Consider the following 22,124-nt stretch of genomic DNA (forward strand, 5'->3'; position numbering starts at 1 on the left):
GTAGGATGAGTGGTCAGAAAGGCAGAGTCTCCCGGCGATGTTCTTATCCACAGGGGCTCCTGTGGCGGGCTGTGACCAAGTGCCTAACAAGATTTTGGTGAGGGCATCATTGAAAGGCAGCATCGGGTCCGATGAAGTGGACGCCAGCTGGAGCATCTCAGTAAGGAGATTTGTCTTCAGGGTCACAGTGGGGAGATCGAGGTTAAGTACCTCAGCAGCAGACGGAGCACCACCGTATACGAGGCACCTTCCTCCATAGTGGGCGGGGGAGAGGCAAATCCCGGATCAGAGGAGACGACAAGGCCACCGGCCTCCTCCAAGTCGTCCACCCAGTCCTGCTCAGAATCACACTGACGAGCAAGCGGGTCCTCAGACCCTTCCCAGTCATCCTCCTCCGCCGGTGCCGTAAGCACAGGCCTCAGCGGCGGGGCGGGGATCAGGGCAGGAATAAACGGCGCCGGTTCACAATTCGGATCCCACGTGGGGACAAATCCATCCGGGAACCGGGGCAGAGGCGGAACCAGCGGTATCCACTGCGGCGCCACCGGCAGAGCCGGGGCCGGAGCCGGCAGCATGGGACCTCTTGGCACCGAGGCCGGAGCCAGGGGCGCAGGATCCTGCGGCACCGGGGCCGGGGCCGCTGGCGGCGCCGGGGCTGGATCCGCCAAAGGAGTTGACGGACCAGCAGGATCCAGACATGGGATCGCAGGGCCCGAAGGAGCACCGGCAGGAACCCGAGGCCTAAACAGGCGGTCCATGGTAGCAAGGAATTCTTGCATTTGTGCGGGACTCCCCAACGGACCCGGGTAAGGCAGGCAGGCCACGAGACTCCCAGGCTCCGAAGGAGCCACAGGGGCTGAGACCCTGTCCCCCTCGTCCGCATCGGAGGACCGACGGGGGGACGTCGGAGAGGGAACACGCTTCTTCAATTTCTTTTTGTGCCGCCTCTTGTGAAGACTTGGAACCCGTGGAGTGATGATAACAGCTCCGCGAGCGGTCACGGGAACGACCCCTGGATCTCGAACGGCGTGGGGACGGGTGCCAAACTTCAAGCAACTTCCGGCGCCGCTCCCTCAAGGCCTTCGGGCCATAGCCCTACAGTCCAGACAGGACCGTGAGTCATGGTCGCGCTCCAGGCAGTAGAGACAGACATCATGATGGTCCGCCACTGACATATTGCGACTGCATATTTGACGGCAGGTCCCGCAAGACTTGAAACCAGGCATCCCTACTAGCACCAGAGAGAACCAACACGAGACAAAAAATCTCAAAAGATAGTCAAAAATGACTGAGGTACGTGCTCTAACCGGATCTGAACTTACTGGCGTGGAAAAAGAAAGAACTGACGCCAGCGCGCATGGGTGGCGCGCCTAAGTAGGCCCCGGGACGTCATCTCTGCGCATACGATACCAGCGACGGACGCGGAGCCGCAGGACGCCGCCTACTGATGCGCAGGGGTACTGCTAAGCAAACCTTTCCGGATCCAGTCTGACGCCTGGGGATATGCTAAGGTAAGGAATCTGTCCCTTTCAGATAATATTTTATAATGGAGGACACTAAAATGCTCAATGTCCAGGGGTGATGGGTTGTGGGAACACATTATCAAAGAAAATATTTACAAACATGTATATTCTTTGTTACCTTATATATATTTTCTCAAAATAATCTTCTTAGCATTTCTATGATGTTTATTTTACCTTTTAAAGGAACATCTTCCCTGGAACCTGTTCAAATTGATTCTAGTTTTCAGAGAAATTTGTGAATTGGTTGAGGAATCTACAGGTCTGCTTGCCAGCAATCTCACTCTCCTATGGACAACATTCTGCTCCCTTCAAATAGGACACGTAATCTAGCCCCTCCCACAACCCCCAGTTCAGGTAAAGGACCACTGGAACATGCTGAGCTTGAAAAACAATAATCTGTGACAAAGTGTAGAAAAATAGACAGTTTTATGTTATGATCTTGTTGGGACAAGAATATCATGAAAATTTGATTTTTTAATGGGAACACTTCTCTCACGTCTTGTTTTGCATTATTTTTAATGGACGGAATTCTAACTTTTTCACAAGTGCTGCAATTGATATAACTTCTTAAATCATAAATGCAGTGCCTAAATTTGGGCCTCGGAGCATGAAACAGCAGTAGAGGTAAGGCAGGGAAGAGAAGCATTTGTCGTTAAATAAAAACAACCCACCCCTTCCACTCTTCTGCTTGACTCTTGTATTAAAAGCACTTTAAGCATGTGCTAGAAAGGAATGGTGAGGCATTCAGTGATCAGGAGAGGATGGAGGAATGGCGCTTAGTGAAGGACCATGTTTGACTGTCTCCCCCAGTATCTGAGTTCTGGCACAATTTTAGGTGCCATTCGGAGGCAATGATTGTCAAGACTGAAATCAAATAGGACTAGCTATAAATGTTTTACAAATATTAAAGCTATGTCTACCAAAAGCTTCTGATACTTAATGAAAACTGCCATAAAACAGAATTCACTAAAACGGAAAACAGAAAAACAAATCACCATTAATAAAATGTAATACATTTTCTATAAAGTGTCACAGTTCTAAATCCGATTATAATCTGTGTTCATGATGTGCATGCTCGGTAATTAATCTGTATAAACAAATAGTCCACAAAATGGGATTTCTTGTCAAATAACATGATTTATTTTTAAGCCATTTCTCTTAAATAAAATCCTTAACATCCACCAGACTTCTCACTGTATAAAAATGTACAGTGGCTTTATTAACATGTACATTCCATTATGTTTACAGCTGCAAGGTATGAGGCACACTCAGTATTGCACTTCATTAAAATTTCGGGCTCAAACTTAACCCAGAAGTTCAAATGAAATTGCTGTTGTAATAATTCTTATACAGGACAAACATTGATATCTTTATATACAGCGCGATACCTGTTACATTTATATGCCTTCCTAACACATTTTCTTTTATAACAGTCTAGGAAATCTTTCCAGGATACAACTTTCTTCCCCACCCGTGATGCAGATACAATTGTACAAAATCCAATATACATTAATCAATGATTTTTTTCCTCCTCTTTGAAGACCAGCATGGCTTCTTATACTCCTTGGACGCGAAGACCCTACCCCAGGTTATGTTTAGATCCGTCATTTGTAAGGGCCCAATGCTTCATATCCGAGGACTGTAATGGCCACATGCAAACACCTCACAAGAGTCAATGTTTTATTTAAGAAAAAGAGGGGTCTCCCTTTCAGCAAGAATCATGTACATGGTATTTGGCATCGCTCTTGCACTCTGCACTGCTCCGAGGCTTGGGCTGCGACGTGGTCCCATCCTCACTCTGCCCGCGGTGCGGATTCCACTGGGCGCCACAGGGCCACTGCTTTGATCTGTTTCTCCAGCTTGCATTCTTAAAAAACACAAGTCTAAAATGTATGGGCATTTCTGCAAACTCCACAGCCCAGGGCAAACTCCTCACCAGTTGGTGGGTGGACAACATGAAGCGGACACTCCGTTCCTTCAAGTTGTTTGCCTTTGGGACCTGCAATATAAATATGGAGCATAATGAATATAAAAGGAAATGGGCACTCTTTTCTATACATTTCAATGTTTTACAGAAAATACCACACGGGATAGATACAATGCTAGATTGCTACACTTGTAATAAGAAGCAATACTAATACGTGTCACTGCAATTAGCTCTCCACCTACAAACATGCTGTATTTAAACCGGATGTTTTATGGGAAAACATACCTTTAGTGCCTCACGTTCACAATATCAAACAGAAGATAACCAACTTTTAGGTTCAACATCTTTTGTTTAGTTTGATAACTGTCAAATATGTATAGCATCAATGTATTAAAATGTATAGGCAAGGCATTACAAGCATGCACCACCAGAATAAGGCATCCGCTGACCGTTGGGATTCAAAATTAGTGAGCTATGAATTTCGTAAAGCACCCACTGTGCAACATCTTTGACTCCCTGTCCTGAGAAAAGTAACGAAGAGCAGGAGGATCAGAATTCATTTAAGAACCATGGAACATATGCAGAGAATTCACAACAGCATTCCTTCCGCAGCGAGAAATAGTGTGCAGTACTTGCCACAGTTACCCCACTTGCTCACATATACCATTTAACACTTTCGCCGCAGCGCGAATTCGGCCGCGGCGTGGGCGGGTCTAGGGAGTGGGCGTGGCGCTCCCTTACTCATGACGGCTCTACGCCGTCATGACTCACAGGCAGCGTGTGCTCATGACGGCGTGGAGCCGTCATGACCCCGTCCACTAACTAAGCGTGGGCGAGCGGCAGTTGAATGATGGCTCCACTCCGTCATGAGTACACGGCGCCCGTGGCTCATGACGGCGTGGAGCCGACATGGAAAGTGATAAAGACATCTCGACAGGGAGTTGCTACAGAAAGGGAATCAGGCCAGAATGTGGAAATGTGATTCTGCAGAAGTGTAATAGGACTACAAAGACAGGGCACTGGCAGCGCCGCAACTTGGAAGTGAAATATAAAGTGGGGGGATGTGTGGAAAAGGGAACGCAGTGCATTTCGGTATAGACCCCTCCCCCTCCACCCCAGGGTGTTTCTAGACAAGCAGATGGGTGATGGTGGGTTTAAACACTCCCAAGTCACAAAAGTAGTAACGTGGATTATTGGGCAATCACAGCGGAAAGAATCACTGACTAGGACTTCGAGGTGAAGGAAGGCTTCTCTAAGATGACCATAAATGGATCAGTAAGAACCTCACTGAAAGGAAGCAGTGGGTCATGTTGTCCGGGGGGCTCCCAAACTGTCAATGAGCTTATTGATCTTCATATCTTCACGAATACAGTTCAGCCGGCAATTCCTCAACATCCCTCTTCAGAAATTTACTGAAGCAGCTGAATTGGGAGAGAAAAGATACCTTGTGCATGTCCTTCATTCTAGCATTCTGAAAGACTTCATCTTCAAGATTTTCCACAGCAAAAGCCAGCTTAACCCTTGATGAACTAGTTACTTACCTTTGGTAACTATATATCCGTAATAGACATAGATCAGTTATAGATTCCTTACCTTTAGAATTACCCCCAGGCGTCAGACTGGATCTGGAGAATTTTTTCGTCAGCAGTACCCCTGCACGTCGAAAGGTGGAGTCGGTCGGCTCCGCGTCCGACATTGGAGTCGTGGTCGATGTGATGACGTCGCGGTAGCTACTTAAGACGCCGCCCTCGCACGCTGTCAGTTCTTTTACACGGCATTTCACGCCAGAAACGCAGTCATGAAAGACACTGACCACTGGTGCCCTGAAATGGATTGCCTGACCCTTGAAGTCAATTCGCAGAACGGGGATGTTGGGTGGGGTGTTAAGGATTCTATAACTAATCTATGTCTCTCACAGATACATTGTTACCGAAGGTAAGTAACTTGTTCATCTGAAAGAGACAATTAGTTATAGATTCCTTATCTTTAGAATAGATGTACAAGTTACTTACCTTCAGTAATAGTGTATCTGGTAGACACGATTCTAGCTGCAGATTCCTTAACGTAGAATTATCCCCAGGCAGGAGACTGGATCCGGAAAATGTTCTTTGCCACAGCATCTCTGCGCGCCGGAGGCGGTACCACTTGACACTGCCCTGACGTGGTCCGCGGGCGTGACGTCAGCGAGGTCACATAAGCCCCACCCATTGCGCTGACGTGAGTTTTCTTCGGAGAACTTTTCCGCGCCACAACGCGGAGCCATCACAAACCAAACTGTGAAGAGTATGGTAACAGTGCGAAAAAGCAGTGAAAATAGAAAAGGGAGGAAACAAAATGAGAGCAACAGCAACATTTGAAAAAGTGCTAGGCACTAAGGTACTGAAAGCCACCACAGGGAAAGAGCAGAGCACTGCTCTGAGGAGCAACCTTGCAAGCGAAGGCAACATCCTCCCTGGAGGCAGAAAAACATGTGAGGAACATCATAGCAGACGAAGAGTCAGCAATCACAACCCACAACAGTGAAGGGCAAAAAGTCCAGAAGAGATGAGTAACAGCACATTACCCCATGACCACACCAACAAGGAGAGGTAAGTTCTCTGTAAGAACAAGGGTCGAGACACAACCACAAGACCCCAATTCAGAGGACTGCAGAGGAGTTAAAAGTTCAAGCAATGAAAAGGGCATGAGCAGGCCCCACACTGGAAGACCAGGGTGCAGGGACGCAGAAGTACCCATGGGCCACCCAACCAATCACCAGAAGGAAGGATTGAATCAAACAAACAGAACGAGCATCCCACTAGGGAGGAAGGGAAAGAGGGCACTTGCAGAAGACAAAAACCAATTAGAGGCAGGCGAGTGCAGAAGACTAAGCTGAAGGTCCTCGCAAAATGGGGAGGAAGGGCGGGTCGTGAAGGAATCTGCGGCTAGAATCGTCTCTACCAGATACACCGTGACCGAAGGTAAGTAACTTGTACATCGGATAGAGACTACTAGACGCATATTCCTTAACGTAGAATAGATACCCTAGCCATACACAGAAGGGAGGAGGGCCTGCGAGAGAGCCAAACAGTAGGAAAAAATACAGAGCCCCAGCAGGGGATATGCAATGGGAACAAGAAGGTGGCCCGGCCCCTACCAAGCAGAAGGAAGCTAGGACTAGGCGAGGGGAGGCCAGAACACCCCCAGTCCAACCAAGGTATCAGGGACCTCCACCAGAAAGCCCCGGAGGAACAGAGGAACAGACTACGGCAGAGGAGTACAGAGGAGAACGAGTCACCCCAAATTATAAGGAAAAGAGGTAGAAATGGGGCAAGGCCCTCCACAGGAGAACACACAAAAGTGAAGAGGACGGCAGAACCGGCCTCAGCCACGAGTCAGTGGGCAAGGCAGGAATGGTGCCACAGTCAAGAAAGGCAGGCGAGAGAAGAAGTAGGCTCGCAAGACTCCAGCAAAACCAGGGACAGGGGGAGCGGAACTGAATGATCCCGGCCTGAGGCCTCTCCGAGTCCGGACCAGTGAGTAACGGCGGACGAGCAATTGCGGCCTGTGTGCACGGTTCAAGCCGCGGACTAAATTTTGGTGGTGTCCCGGCCCGCCACGGCGGCTGAATGAAAGGGCAGAGCGACACTACATAGAGGAGGTGAGAGCGCACACCGTGGGGGCTCAGTGACGGAGCTGCCAGTGGCCGCCTGAAGTACAGAGTGACATGTGAGAGCTACCCCCCCCCCCCTTCCCGATATTGATGGTGGCGGACAGGCCCGGCAGGCAATAATAGAGAGGACTGGCAGCCGGAGTAAGAGTCGGTGCTGCACAGGGTCTGGAGGCAGCACCACTGGGGGCCAACACAATATACCCGCTGGACTGCTATAATGGGCCATGCAGTACAGCGACCACTTCTAGGGGCCTGATGTGAGCGAAGGCGAGAGGAACCCCAGTGAGTAAAGAGGAGGGGCAGTCTCCCTACATTGCCGGGTGCTTAGATCAAAGGCGGTACATGCGACACCCCCATCTCGGGTGGCTCCAGGCAAGAGGGACCGGGCAGCGAAACTGAGGTACACTGAGCAGCGCGCCTGCGGTGCGGCCTGCTGAGTAGAAGGGCGGAGCGCCACTACACACAGGAGGTGAGAGCACACACCACGGGGGCCCAGTAACGGCGCTGACGGTGGCCGCCTGAAGTACAGAGTGACGGCGTGAGATCTACCCCCCCCCCCTCGATATTGTTGGTGGAGGATGGGCCCGGCAGGCAGTAATAGAGAGGACTGGCAGCGGGAGACAGAGTCGGCGCTGCATAGGGTTTGAAGGCAGCGCCACTGGGGGCCAACACGATATACCTGCGGGACTGCTGTGACGGGCCATGCAGTACGGCGGCCACTCATAGGGGCCTGAAGTGAGCGGCGGCGAGAGGAGCCCCAGAGTATGAAGAGGAGGGGCGGTCCCCCTACATTACTGAGCCGCGCAGCAGCGCATGTGTGAGGCACATACGATTTGGGGAAACAAAACAAAAAAAAGAAAAGTGGATAAAGCTCAGGACCATCGCCTCACGCATTCTGCAGCGCTTCCCCCACCCCCACCCCATCCCGGCTGGATTTGGGAGTGTCGCTACAGGAGGGGTTCCGGGCGCAGGTAATTGCGGAGTAGGTGCGGGAGCCCTCGGTGACGGCCTACAAGTTATACAGCCTAAATACAACTGCAACAATCCTGTGGAAGTGCTATAGAGAACTGTAGAGGCTGTTCCATACACAATGAGCGGCAAAGGTTCCCGGGCGACCCAACAAGCTCGACAAGTTTGCATATGCTAAGGACTTTCCCCCATTGCCGGATCGAAAGGGGGCTTGGGCTAAAGGAGCGGAGGAGGATGGAGGCTCCAAAGTGATGCTGGAAGATGTAATGGCGGCCCTACACCAGGTGCAGACCACGGAGGGTACGATATCAACGGATGTCACGTTCCTACGAGCGGATCTACAGAAAATGTCGACAAGAGTAACTGAAGTAGAACAAGTGACGATATCTCTCACTAAGGACACTACGCTTCTGATTAAGAGAGTGACGCAACTGGAGGATGACAACAAGCGTATGGCAGCAAAGCTGGTCGAACAAGAAGGGCGCTCCCGTCGAAATAATGTTCGAATAACTGGACTTCCGGAGTCCGAGGGGGGACCCGCTATGGACCTCTACGTTGAAGATCTCAAAGAACAAGCTGCAACCTAAAGGACTATCGACCTTCTTTTCTGTGGAGCGGGCCCACAGGGTACCAGGAGGGCGTCCGAGACCTGAAGCTCCCACACGGCCGGTACTAGCACGCATATTTAATTTTCGGGACAGAGACGCTATTCTCCAGACGGCACGAGTGGCACCGCCTATACGAATACAAAACTCTGAGATCTCTTTCTTTCTGGACTACACGGCGGCGGTCGCGGCATGCCGTAGAAGCTTCCTTGAGGTTAAAAAGACGCTGAGATCCCGTGAACTGCCGTATTCTATGCTCTTTCCAGCAAAACTCAGAGTGGTGGCAGACAAAAAAACTTGGTTTTTCGACACGCCAGAAGAAGCACGCGACTGGCTCGAAGGATGGCGACCGGTGGAGAGGTCAGGACGACCGGGAAGGAGGCAAAGGCAACTGGGCAAAGAAGGTGTTTCTGAGGAAGTCGAACAAGAAGAAGAAGAGGATGCATGCACACAATGACTTCGGGGAGTGAGTTCCTCACGCACAAGGGAAGTACCCCCCTTTATTTTTTCTATATATGGGGAACATACCTAGTTGTCTGTTAGGGCCCACCTCCTTCTGTTGATAACAATGGACTTCTTGATGGCTCGGGACTCAGGGGGTGGTCGGTCCTCCTCGGACTTTCCCACCCCTGTACATACATGCAAACGAAGTTTCAGGGTTGGGGTTCTAAGCGCTCTGCTGAGTTGGGGTGGCGAGCAGTTCCAAGTCCGCAAGGCAGGGAGGGGGGTTGGAGGGGGGGGAATATGTTCATGTTTTTTGTTCAATGACTATGCTGTGGACAGATATGGATATGGTTGTACAGTGTCGCTACTCACAGAAACTCACATTAGCCCCTATATAGGACAAGTCACTACCAGTTGTAGATCCTTTCAGTATGCCAATGGGAGACGACTCACCAGTTAGCTCGCAGGGGGGCTCCGATGCCATGACCCTGTCCTTATCCATACTCACGTGGAATGTGCGCGGACTGGGCGATAAAATCAAACGGGGCTTGGTTCTACAGTGTATAAAAAGAGGAGGCACAGCAGTGGTACTACTCCAAGAGACGCACCTCACAGGCACATCTAGTAAGACCATGGACAGATGGGGTTATAGAATGGTGGCCCACTCCGAATTTACCTCAGGTTCTAGAGGGGTTAGTATATTGATAAAAAAGCAGTTCCCTCTAATCATCAAAGATGGTAAATCTGATGGTGCAGGTAGATTTGTTGCAATACATGCACAGTGGGAAGGGAGATGCCTAAATATTGTTTCCGTTTACATACCCCCAGCATTGCATACAGTGGCCTTCCCAGAACTTAGCGCATTCTTGCTGTGACTGCCGGCGGGGGAGCTGATCATTGAGGGGGGGGGGGACTTTAATTTGGTAGCTGATGATTCAATGGATAGATTCCCTCTGAGAGCAAGTACATCAGGGACGTCCCGTTTGGGGAGCTTCATGCAAGCAATAGGACTGGTGGACATTTGGAGGAAATATCACCCCACGGAGCGTCAATTTACATATCACTCCAGTGTTCATAATAGTCTCACCAGAATTGATTATTTCCTGGGATTGCTAGGTAGCCTTTGTAATATCAGCAGTGTAGAAATCAAACTACGGGGCATCTCTGACCACTCCCCACTGATGCTTAGCTACACACATCACCAGCAGAAAAGGCGTCGGACTCATCCAATACTCCCTGGGTATCTCCACAATCACAAGATTAGGAGGGAATTGCAAAAGGTGACAAAACATTATTTTCAAGATAATGTTGGGTCAGTAACCTCCTCTGTCACTTTATGGGAGGCCTATAAGACAGTCCTCAGAGGGCAGGCAATAGCCTCCATTGTAATTCATAAGCGAGAAGGGCAGTTGGAATTACAGGCTCTATAATCTGAAGTGACTATTGCAGAAGCCCAACACACCAGTGACCCAACCCCCGATGCGGCCCATAGCTTACAGCTTGAGCAGCGCGGAACTGGCCAGACAACAACTGACCAGCACACGACAAAATTAATGACGTTGGGGACAAGGCAGGAAAACTGCTGGCGTGGCTGGACAAACGGGAGAAAAGGGACAAATGTAAATGTAAATGTAAATGTGGGTGTACTTGTAAAGCGCACTGCGACTCCATGGAGTATCCTGGCGCTGAAGACCGCTGGGGAACCCGTCCTGGTTTTCCCTGTGAGATGGTCCCTTTCTGGGTATCTCCAAGGTGAAACCAGGCATCCCTGGCGTCTGTGGGGGGCCGTTGTAGAGATGAGGCAAGCTTAATGCCCAGAGTTGCCGAGTGTGTTCCCTGGTTAGAGTAGGCACCGAGGCGAGAATTATCGAGTCCGTTTTGACCCTGGTCCACGACCCTGCCGCGTCGGGAATTGAACCCTGGTCCCGGGCCGTTCTCTGCTTACGGGTCTGCCGCCTCTAACCAGTGAGCCACACCACTCCACCAAATGGATAGCACAGCTTACAATGGAGGGAGGGCAACCCACAACGGATCCAAACACAATAGTACACATGTTGGCAAGACACTTCCAGAAAATATACTCCTCAGACTCCGCGAATTCGGAGGAGGAAGCAATGTCTTACATAAAGGACTTCAAAATCCCCAAATTAGCCACTGAAGAAGCGCAATTATTAGAAGGTGACCTCACGACGGATGAGGTAGCTGTAGCTATTAAGGCGTTACAATCGGGCAAGGCGGTAGGGCCCAATGGCATACCGGCCGAGTTTTATAAAATGATGACTGATTCACTCGCGCCACACCTGTTAAATATGTTTGCTGAAAGTTTAGAAACAGGAGAACTCCCACCGGACCAGCGCACGGCCACCATAGTAGCCATTCTAAAGCCTGGGAAACCGGCAGATCAATGTACCTCATATCGGCCTATTTCTCTCATGAATGCTGAGGCCAAAATCCTCGCCAAATTATTAGCGCTTCGACTTACGCCACACCTATATAAGCTCGTACATCAGGACCAATCAGGCTTTATGCCCGGCAGAAAAACAGCACTAAATTTAAGAAGATTACATGGGGTGATGGCACATGCAGTCTATCTGCAGGAGCCGGCAGTGCTACTCTCACTGGACGCACATATGGCGTTCAACATGGTCCATGGGCCCTTTCTCTTCGCGGTGCTGCGCCACCTGGGATTCGGTCCGAAGTTTTGTGCTTGAATTCGACTACTGTACACTAAACCCATGGCACATGTCACAGCTAATGGCCAGACTTTCCCCGGGCCAGGGGCACGCGCCAAGGCTGCCCGTTATCGCCACTATTGTTTGCCCTGGTACTAGAGCCTCTGGCGGCATGGATACGTTGGGAACCAACTATCAATGGCCTCAAATGGGCTGATAATTGTGAGGATAAAATCTCCCTTTACGCCAATGATATCCTGTTGTATTTCACTTCCCCTAGGCGTTCTATCATCACTCTTTTGGATGTCTGCACGGCTTATGGACGGGCATCCGGATACACTATAAACTGGTCTAAATCCACTATGTACGTGCTTCGTGGTCCTCCACCGCGCCTTCCAGATGGCTGTCCGTTACAGACTGCGGAAAGCACGTTTAAACACTTAGGGGTTTATATCACAGCCAATTCTGACGAATTTTACAAACTGAATGTGCAGCCGCCGCTCGAACGTCTCAAGCGAGACATACGACACTGGGAGTCGCGGACGTTGACCCTGCTGGGAAAGGCAGCGCTTTGTGAAATGATGGCACTGCCTCGCTTTTTATATATTTTGGAAAACACACCCTATCCAGTGCAAGCCTCCTATTTTAAAGCAATTGCGGCGCAGGTCTCCATTCTACTGTGGGACAATAAGCCCGCGCGTATAGCACAGACCAAGTTGGTACGTAGCTGGTATGATGGTGGTATAGAGCTTCAGACATACACCTTTATTACTGGGCAGCGCAATTAAAAGTAATTAATCAATGGATACATCTTCCGCAGTCGGAACCGGCGTTAAAGGTCGACAGAGGGAAGTTAGGATTGTCTGGTATGCTGGCTCCCCCCTACGATAAAAAATTATTACTAACAAAGTTTGGGCCACTACGGCACACACTTACATTATGGCATGCGGCGCAGACAAAGTTGGGGTGGCAGGGGGTATTAACTCAGCTTACTCCACTGTGGGACACGAAGCTTAGGGAAACTTAGACGCACCAAAGGTTTCGATCGTTGGGATGATATACGGATATTGACGATTGGAGACATGTGGCAGAAAGAGAAGTGCTTTCCTTTGACACACTACGGCAGCAATACGACTTAGCCCCCTCTGAACTGTTCAGATACGTACAGATACAACACGCCTTAACAACAGTACTAACACCTGACTCGGAAGTCCCAGAGGCATCCCCTCTGGAGGACAGATTATTAACTGACTACATGCCAAAGAAGGCGACCTCCCTAATTTACCGTAAACTGGTGAATAATCTGCCTGATCCAACAGGAACCTTATGGGAGAAATGGTCTCATGATTGTGGGGAGATTGATGAATCGGAATGGCAGGAGGCACTAGCATCCCCGAAAGAAGTAGGCAATCCCTTGCGTCTCCATTTGGTACAATTGCGCATATTACACCGCTCCTACCACACTAGAAGCACCTTAGGAAGGATAGATCATCCCTACTGTCTGAGGGGATGTGGTGAAGAAGGGACTTTTTATCACACCATATGGGATTGTTCCAGAATAGCCGAATACTGTACACAGGTGAACTATGTCGCAATCCGAGGGAGTCTCCCTACTACCGGAACCAAGAAGTTGCCTCCTAAATATATGGGAACCCAATGATCTTACACGTTCAAGACAGAGCTGGGCGACACTGGGTATGATGATGGCTAAGAGAAATATAGCGTAGAGATGGGGTGGAATGGAGAGACCTAGCTTAGCGGCATGGAGAGGGGACATGGATGCGGCCATGATAGCGGAAAGGGCGGTGTTCGGCAGCAGGGGCTGCCCTAAAAAATGAAAGAAAATTTGGGGGGGCGTGGAATACTTACAGAGGTAATATCTGTGAATCGCCATCAGATCATGAGGATACTAGTTCGGATTCGGAATAGGCCCACGGACACAAGACTAGCTGTGAAAAGTCTGCTCTCAGCTGTTGGAAAAATGTATACTTATGACTGTATAATACTTGAAAATGTTTCTGATGGGAGGATACTGTGCATAATTTCATGTATATGTTCAAAATGGTTACACTGTAATAACCAAGAAAACCGAATAAAAATATATATAAAAAAAAAAAAGGGCCAGGGCACAAGGGTCCCCGCCAGGACCCCCATCTGTGGACCAGAAGAGAAGGCGCATACCACCAGCAGCAGGCCAGAACCAAGAAGCCGAGCACCCAAATCAAGCCGACCGCAAAGCGAAGACAAAGGAAATCCAGAACAACCCCAATAGGGAGGCTGCTCCAGACAAACCAGACCCACAAAAAGAAGTGGGGCCAGCTAGAGGACAGGAGGAGAATTACGGAGGACGGACAAGGTCGTCCACCAGAACACAGGAAGGACCAGGAAATCCCCCCCCCCCCGGACACCAAACGGAGGATCAGGTCAAAACGCCAGACAAAAAGGGAGGGCGGAAACACCACAGCACAACGCCGTGGTCGGCATGCCAAAGCCGGACTAGTGATGCGGTGGATACAGAAAAGGACAGAACCTGGAGCAGCGCAAGCTACGCCCAGACAAGAGTCAAAGAAACCACACCAGCGGCATACAGGAAAGCCAGGAAAGGCGAGGAACCCGCAAGGAAATCCACACCCACCCAGCTTAGGTTAGAGCTATCCAATAGCTACCAGTACCCCACATAAGGTAAGACACGTCCCAAAGAAAATATGGGAACCACTCTTAGGGAAAAATCCCGCATCAGAGAACAAGAACACAAAGATCTACGGTTAGAACCACAGATGGCTTATCAATCAGCCAAAAATACACACACAATTGCCTGAGAGGGCTGAACCAACAGCCAACAGAAGAGTGGGGGGTCCAACCTAGGGACCACACAGAACATACAAACGGACCACTAAAAACACAATATTCCAGGAAGAAGGTGGGATAACGCCTCCCATCAAGCCCCCGAGGAGCAACAAACCAGCTTATAGAGGGGGAGGAGGGCGAAGTCCCGCAATGAGACGCTGAATGGCAGAGTCTGCAGGAGTGTTAAACAAAAAGGGCAAGTCGACCAGACGCTCCCTAATATTCTCAGGAAAAACACCATCCCCCAACCAAGCATGGTGACGGAGAGCCACAGAACTGGCCATAGCACGGCCGAGAGCATCAGCAACATCCAAGGCAGCACGGAGAGTAAACGCGGCCAACTCCCTACCATCTAACACATGGTGCCGTAGATCAGCACGGGCACCTTTTGTGGGAGACGGGAGACAGAAGGGACTCCACAGAATCCCACATTCTGGAGGTAGCCCTGGCCAACACACAAAGAGTGTTGAGCGCTCGAAAAGCAGCAGTGGGGGAAGCAAAGATGTTACGCCCCCACAAATCCAACCACCGGACCTCAAGTGACGGAGAAAGGCAGACTGGGTCGTGCGGAGCAGGACGGTTGGCGATGGTGGAGCGACTGAGGCACCGGATCACCCGTGGTAGGACGCCCCCAAGTCCCCAGAAGAGAGTTGTGGAGCAAAGCTTCGAATGGAAGGAGCAGCTCCCGCCCACCAGAGCCCTAGGACGATGTGGCGCTCCGTCCCCGGAGAAGAAGAGACCAGGAGACGACAAACCTCCGGAGACGAGTTGAGGACCCGACGCCAGCACGGGCCGTGGAGTCCGCCACAGGCGCCGGCTTGGCGTCAACCGGCACCGGAGTAGACATTGTCGGCGCAGAGTCGACCTCAACCACCACGTGTTCCTTTGGAGAATGGGGTGGGGTCAGAGCTGGTTCGGCTAAGGAACGGTGCCAAAAATGCGCCGGTTCGACCTCACACGAGGCAGCCGCCCGCGTCGAGGACCGAGAGGGACTCTGGAAAGCACCCCAGGCCCCGGCCTCCAACTGCGGCACCGCCAGGGATGGGGAGGAAAGCCTTCGGCGCCGGAAAGGCACCGGCTTGGTCTACGGCGAGGCAGTCGTCCGCAGAGAGGACCGAGAGGGACTCTGGACAAGCCCTGAGTCCCGGCGATCTCCTGCGATGCCACAGGGAGCCCCGTAGGGATTTGCGGCGAGGCAGGGATGCCATGGGTCGAGAAGGGGAGCCCCACAGGACTGCACCTCGACGAAACCACCCTCCTATAACCTGAAGCCGAATCCGTCTGCCCCAGGGCCGAAGCCGCCGGCGACTCCGCGGAAGGCTCAGAGCGAGAGGCAAGGGATTCGCGGACGTCTCAGGAGGCGGAGGAGGGGCCAAAGAAGCCTGCAGAGCCGCAGCATAGGCTGTCATTTGGGCCCTAGTCGCCCCAACGCCAGGAAATGGCAGGTAGAGTGGCGACAGGCGAGGGCGCACGCCCCGAGGGGAACCCGTGCCCTCCGCCGAACGAAGACAGGGCCTCGGAGACAAGCTGCAGGACCTACCAGACGGCGAGCAACGCCCTTGGGGCCATGGCGAAGGGCGATGCCGCAATCGGAATCGGCGGCTCCTGGCTTCTGAGGAAGGGGACGGACCCTGGGAAGACACCGACCTGGACGAGCGGGGCAACAGCAATTTCATCCGGCGCTCCCGCCGGGACTTCGGTTTGAGGTGCTGACAAACTTTGCAGTCCGTCAAGTCATTGTGCTCGCCCAAACCTACGAGTTACTTACCTTTGGTAACGATGTATCTGGTAGAGACGATTCTAGCCGCAGATCTCTATCAGATACCACAAACAGATAGGGTGAGGGTCCGTCGCCGACATCTGGCATGCACAGTAGGTACACGTCTTGAAGCCCGAAGGCATTCGCACACTGTTCTTTAATGCAAAGCGTGAAAAGAAGGCCTGAAAACAGGCTAGGACACGATCCGGATCCGCGTTGCACTCAGAAAAGAGAAAAAACTGACGGCAGCGCGCCGGGGTGGGGCTTATGTGACCTCGCTGACGTCACGCCCACGGACGACGTCAGGGCGGAGTCACGTGGTGCCGCCCCTGGTGCGCATAGATGCTGTGGCAAAGAATATTTTCCAGATCCAGTCTCACACCTGGGAATAATTCTACATTGATGAATCTGCGGCTAGTAGTCTATCAGGTACCCCAGCAATACCAACCTCGGAGGTGGGTCTGCGAACCAAGTTCACGCCAGAAAATCCTGGAGAACAGACCGGCCAAAGAAGCAATCTCTCCAGACTTGGCTGTCCAGGCTGTAGTGTTTTGTGAATGTGTGCAGAGAGGCCCACGTAGCTGCCTGACAGATGTCATGGAGGGGGACTCCCTGTCCCAAAGCAGTGGTAGCTTCCGTGGCCCTGGTGGAATGGGCGCGCAGTCCCACTGGAGGCTCCTTCTTTGCCAAAGAGCAGCAAGCTTTAATGCACAATAAGACCCACCTGGAGATTGTCCATTTTTGTATGGCCCGACCTTTTTTAGCACCCGCGTAGCCAACAAAGAGCTGGTCATCAACCCGGAATTGCCTGTTGCGATCCAAATAAAAAGAAGGCGTACGTTTTGGATCCAGGCGGTGGACCTCTCTTCCTCCTTAGTAGGATGGGAAAGAAGGTGGGCAAAGTGATGGTTTGAGCAATGTGTAAAGAAGTAACAACTTTGGGGAGAAAAGAGGGTCGAGTACGAAGCACAACGTTGTCCGGATGAAACGCCAGAAAAGGAGGTTTTGAAAAAAATACCTGGAGTTTACTCACCCTGCAAGCAGAGTTGAAGGCAGTCTTTAAAGTGAGAAGTCTGAGAGGACAGTTATGTAGCGGCTCAAAGGGAGCGCCCATAAGATAAGTAAGGACCAAGTTCAAGTCCCACTGAGGCATTACAAATAGGAACAGGAGGAAGAAGATGAGTAATGCCCTTAAGAAAGCAATTTACAACAGGGGACTTGAAAAGAGAAGGCTGATCAGGAAGCCTTGAAAGGCTGAAATGGCTGAGAGATAGCCCTTAAGAGTGCCCAGAGCAGAGCCCTGATGGGTCAAAGAAAGGAGGAACAAAAGAACCTCAGAAAGGGGATCGACAGCCTTTGCTGTGCACCATGCCACAAATTTGTTCCATCTGCAGGCATATACCGCCTTAGTGGAAGGACGCCTGGCAGGCCAAGATAACTTCACAGACTTCTGGAGGAAGGTCGAATGCTACTGTCGCCGCTCAATCTCCACACAAGGAGGTGGAGGGTGGACAGGTTCGGGTGGAGGACCGTCCCCTGCTGCTGCGACATAAGATCTTCCCGAAGAGGCAGTCTGATTGGAGGATCGAAGGCCATGTGTAACAGCTTGGGATACCAGACTCTTTGTGCCCAATCCGAAGCCACAACAATGACTTGAGCTCGGTCGCGCTTGATTTTCTTCAGCACTCTGGGCAGAAGTGGTATAGGCAGAAAGGCGTATAAAGACCGTAACTCCACTTGTGACGAAAAGCGAGTGACGCCTTGGAAATTCCAACACGCAGAATCGCTGACATTGTGCATTTTCTTTGGTGGCGAATAGATCTAACCAAGGTCCCCCCCCCCCCCACTGCAGAAAGAGACCTTGCACCACCTCTGAGTGAAGACGCCATTCGCGATCCATCATGCACCTGCGGCTGAGTTCGTCCACCCTGGCATTCAGTGAACCTGCCAGGTGTTGAACCACCAGGGATATGTCCTGATGTTCCAGCCATGTCCAGAGATGAGGAGCTTCTTGACATAGTGTCCACGATCCTACCCCGCCCTGTTTGAGCAGTACCACATGGCGGTGGTGTTGTCTGGGAAAACCTGCACTACTCGTCCCTGGACAGAGGGAAGGAATGCTTTTAGTGCAAGACTAATCGCCCAAAGCTCCAGAAGGTTGATATGGAGTCCGGACTCCGCCGGAGACCAGAGGCCTCTGATCTCCGCCTCTCCCATGTGACGACCCAACCCCAGCGGTGATTCATCCGTCACCACCGTGAACTCTGACTAAGGAAGGGAGAGGGAACTGCTGTTGACCCAATCCCGGTTCGTTAGCCACCACTGCAATTGGTGCCCTCCGAAATCTAAACGCAATCGGACAGATTCCCCTGATGTTGTGCCCACTGGAACTTCAGGTCCCACTGCAGAGCCCGCATATGCCACCTGGCATGATCTACTAGCAGGATGCAGGAGGCCATGAGGCCCATCAGCCTCAGTGTCATTCTGACAGAAACTCAGGATAGAGGCTGAAATATCGGAATCATAGCCCGAATATTCCAGACTCGCTGCTCGGGAGGATAAGCCTGAAACTGCGTTGTGTCCAGAACTGCTCCGATGAAAAGGAGCTTCTGAGAGGTAGTCAAGTGGTGACTTTGGCATGTTGATAGTGAACCCCAGCGAATGCAGGAGGTCCGCCGTAGTCTGGAGGTGGGAGAGGACTGCCTGGAGCAAGCCCGCCTTCAACAGCCAGTCGTCGAGATAGGGGAGGACCGGAACCCCTGATCTGCGCAGATGAGCCGTGATCACCGCCATCACTTTCGTGAACACCCGAGGGGCACTGGTAAGGTCAAAGGGGAGCATGGTAAACTGAAAGTGCTTTGGCCTACCGTGAACTGCAGGTAACGCCAGTGGGCCGGCAGGACGGGAATGTGAAAATAAGCGTCCTGCAAGTCCAACGCTCCCATCCAGTCTCCAGGGTCGAAGGCAGACAGGACCTGAGCTAGCATCAACATTTTGAACTTCTCCTTCCGGGGAAGGCGGTTGACGTTCTTAAGATCCAAGACAGGATGCCGGCCTTTGTCCTTCTTGGGCACCAGAAAGTAGTGGGAATAGCAACCACGACCTACTTCTGGGCAGGAACTCGCTCGATGGCTTCCTTGGACAAGAGAGCCGTAACTTTCTGTTGGAGACGGGCCAGATGACCCTCCGACAAGCGATGGTACTGAGGTGGGATGGCTGGGGGGCTAGTCTCGAAGGGGAGGGAGTAGCCTCTGCGGACTATCTGCAAAGCCCACCTGTATGACGTGATGGTGCACCAGTGGGGGAGGTGATGGCGAATCCTGCCGCCCACTGGCAATTGGTGGCCCTGAAAGGTCGGACTAGGAGGGTTTGGAGGCTGCTGCAGAAGGGGTACTGGTGGACTAGCCCGCTCACTGGCCCCAGACCCACAATGGACGGTAGTTTCCTTTTCTTTCCTTTAATGTTTTTAGGCTCTCCAATATCCATTGGAGATGAAATCAATCTGATCATTTCTTTTTTTTAAGTTGTGCAGTTGAAAGAATGCTAGACTAGTTATCCTTTTCATGCACCACAGGGAAGGCTGAATGCTCATCTTGTGTGAAATGGCTATGATCCCAGGTGTTTTACTAGCCACGCTTTCCTTTTTTGGTGGGAGACTACCTAGTTTTAAAGATATTGTTTTCAAATTGTTCTTACATATTTAAACCTGAATAAAATGCTATTCTATCAACCCATTCATAGCCAATATCCTTTTTTCCCCACATTCATTTGCCTGACACTTTTTCCATAGTTTGTATTGACATCCAAACACATCTGGCACACTTCTCCTGACATATGTTGCACATGGTATGAAGTACACATTCAAGTGGACGTAATAGAGCATCCTTTTATGATGAACACGTCATCAGGATGCCAGTATATCTTAAGGGCAAAATACAATCTCTAGCCTATACACTCCCCGACTCATATTCATGGTCATATCCTGGACCAGGTTTGGTCAATTAACTTGCACATTCCTACTCCCACCATCAGTCCATGTCCTTGGTCTGACCACTTCTTTATCTCATTTCTTTCGACCTTGTGGAGGCTAGAAAACCTCTGCTTCCATCTAACACCTGGGCTCAAAATTGGGGACGAGTGGACATACCCCATATCTGCTCTTCCCTCTCATCCTCACGCCCTAACCTACTTGACCTTTCCCCTCACTCCCAGGCTGTCGCAATTAATAGCTGGCTTTCTTCAGCCTGCGATCAGTTGGCCCCTCTAAAACGCCTCAGGACTCGCCGCCTTCACGATTCCAATAGATGGTTCACCTCTGAGCTAAAATCTAAAAAGTTGGCTCTTAGGCAAGCCGAGCGACATTGGAGGTTGAGGTACTGCCCTACTTTAAAATAATTGTACCTCACTTTGCTACATGATTATAAGAAATCTTTTCTTCAGGCTAAATCGGACTATTTCATTTAAAACATCTTTCTTTCAGCTAATAAGCCTAAAGACATTTTTTCAATTGTTCATGATCTATCTACTTCTGTAAGAGTCACCCTCAAGCCTTCCCCCTCGCAAGCCCTCTGTAACTCTCTTAACGAGTATTTCATTGACAAAATCACCACTATCAAAGCTAACATCCCTCTTTCCTCACCTTCTCTTGTCCTGAGCTTTCCTCTAATCCCCACCGTTTGGAACAGTTCCACCAGATATCCGGGAAAACGTTTTCCTCCTTACCTCTGGGTCCCCTTCTGACAGTTGTCCTGTTCACCTACTAAAAGAGATCTTCTCTGACTGTGTGGATCCCCCGTTGTTACTGCTTAACAATTCCCTCTCCCTGACCTCTTCAAATCTGCCAAAATTATTCCTATCTTGAAGAAGGCAGGGGCCGATCTGTCCTCTCCTTGTAACTTTCGCCCCATGTCTTTGCTTCATTTTTTGGGGAAAATTCTGGAGAGTCATGTTACAACTTGCCTCAGCTCCTTCATCGAGAATACGCATTTTTTAGACCCCCATCAGGCAGGCTTTCGTCCTGCACACTCCACAGAGTCTGTCATCCTCTCTGTGCTGGATGAGCTTAGATGCGGAGCCGATGCCAGCTCTTCTCAGGCCTTGGTTCTCCTTGACCTGTCAGCCGCCTTTGACACGTCGGTCACACCATCTTGATCGATGGTGTCAAAGGCGCAGGTATTCGGGGATCCTCTCTGGCTTGGATCACCTCGTTCTTGGAGAATCGCCAGCAGGCCGTTCAGCTGGCCGGCTTCTCTGCTGCTCCTCGCCATATTACCTGTGGTGTCCCCCAAGGTTCCTCTCTTTCTCCTCTTCTTTTCAATCTCTACATCTTTCCTCTCATCTCTGCTCTTCAGAAATTGGACGTCACGGTGTTTAACTACGCCGATGACCTCCAACTTATCTTTAATATCTCTTCTCTCTCTTCTTCTGTTCTCAACTTTCAATCAGTTATGACTTTTATCAGCGACTGGATGAATTCTAACCATCTTAACCCTGACAAGACCAAGCTAGTGCTTACTGGTGGTACCTCCAGTCCCTGGTCCTCTTCTTTTTGGCCCTCTTCTTTGGGTCCCCCTCCCTCTCCCTCTGTTTCTGTCAAAAGTCTTGGTATTAGAGTTAGCAGTGATCTCTCCATGCACTCTCAAATCAGTGCGGTGGTCTCATCTTGCTTTCTTAATTTACGTATTATACGTAAAATCTCTCGTTTCTTTTCTACTGCGGCACTGAAA

The 22,124-nt window shown here is 50.8% G+C and overlaps 1 protein-coding gene across 5 annotated transcripts in view; it reads right to left on the bottom strand.

The window, feature by feature from the left end:
• Nucleotides 1-2,640: 2,640 nt before the first annotated feature.
• MYCBP2 (MYC binding protein 2) overlaps nt 2,641-22,124 on the bottom strand; it is a 1,909,483-nt gene continuing 1,889,999 nt past the window's right edge. For all 5 annotated transcript variants that reach the window (XM_078657470.1, XM_078657469.1, XM_078657471.1 and 2 more), the window contains one exon: nt 2,641-3,522. In XM_078657470.1, coding sequence (XP_078513596.1) covers nt 3,407-3,522 — 116 coding nt within the window. In that variant the 3' untranslated portion in view covers nt 2,641-3,406. The remainder of the gene's footprint in view (nt 3,523-22,124) is intronic.

The sequence above is a fragment of the Lissotriton helveticus genome, chromosome 8 (assembly GCF_964261635.1).
Source record: "Lissotriton helveticus chromosome 8, aLisHel1.1, whole genome shotgun sequence".
NCBI lineage: Eukaryota > Metazoa > Chordata > Amphibia > Caudata > Salamandridae > Lissotriton > Lissotriton helveticus.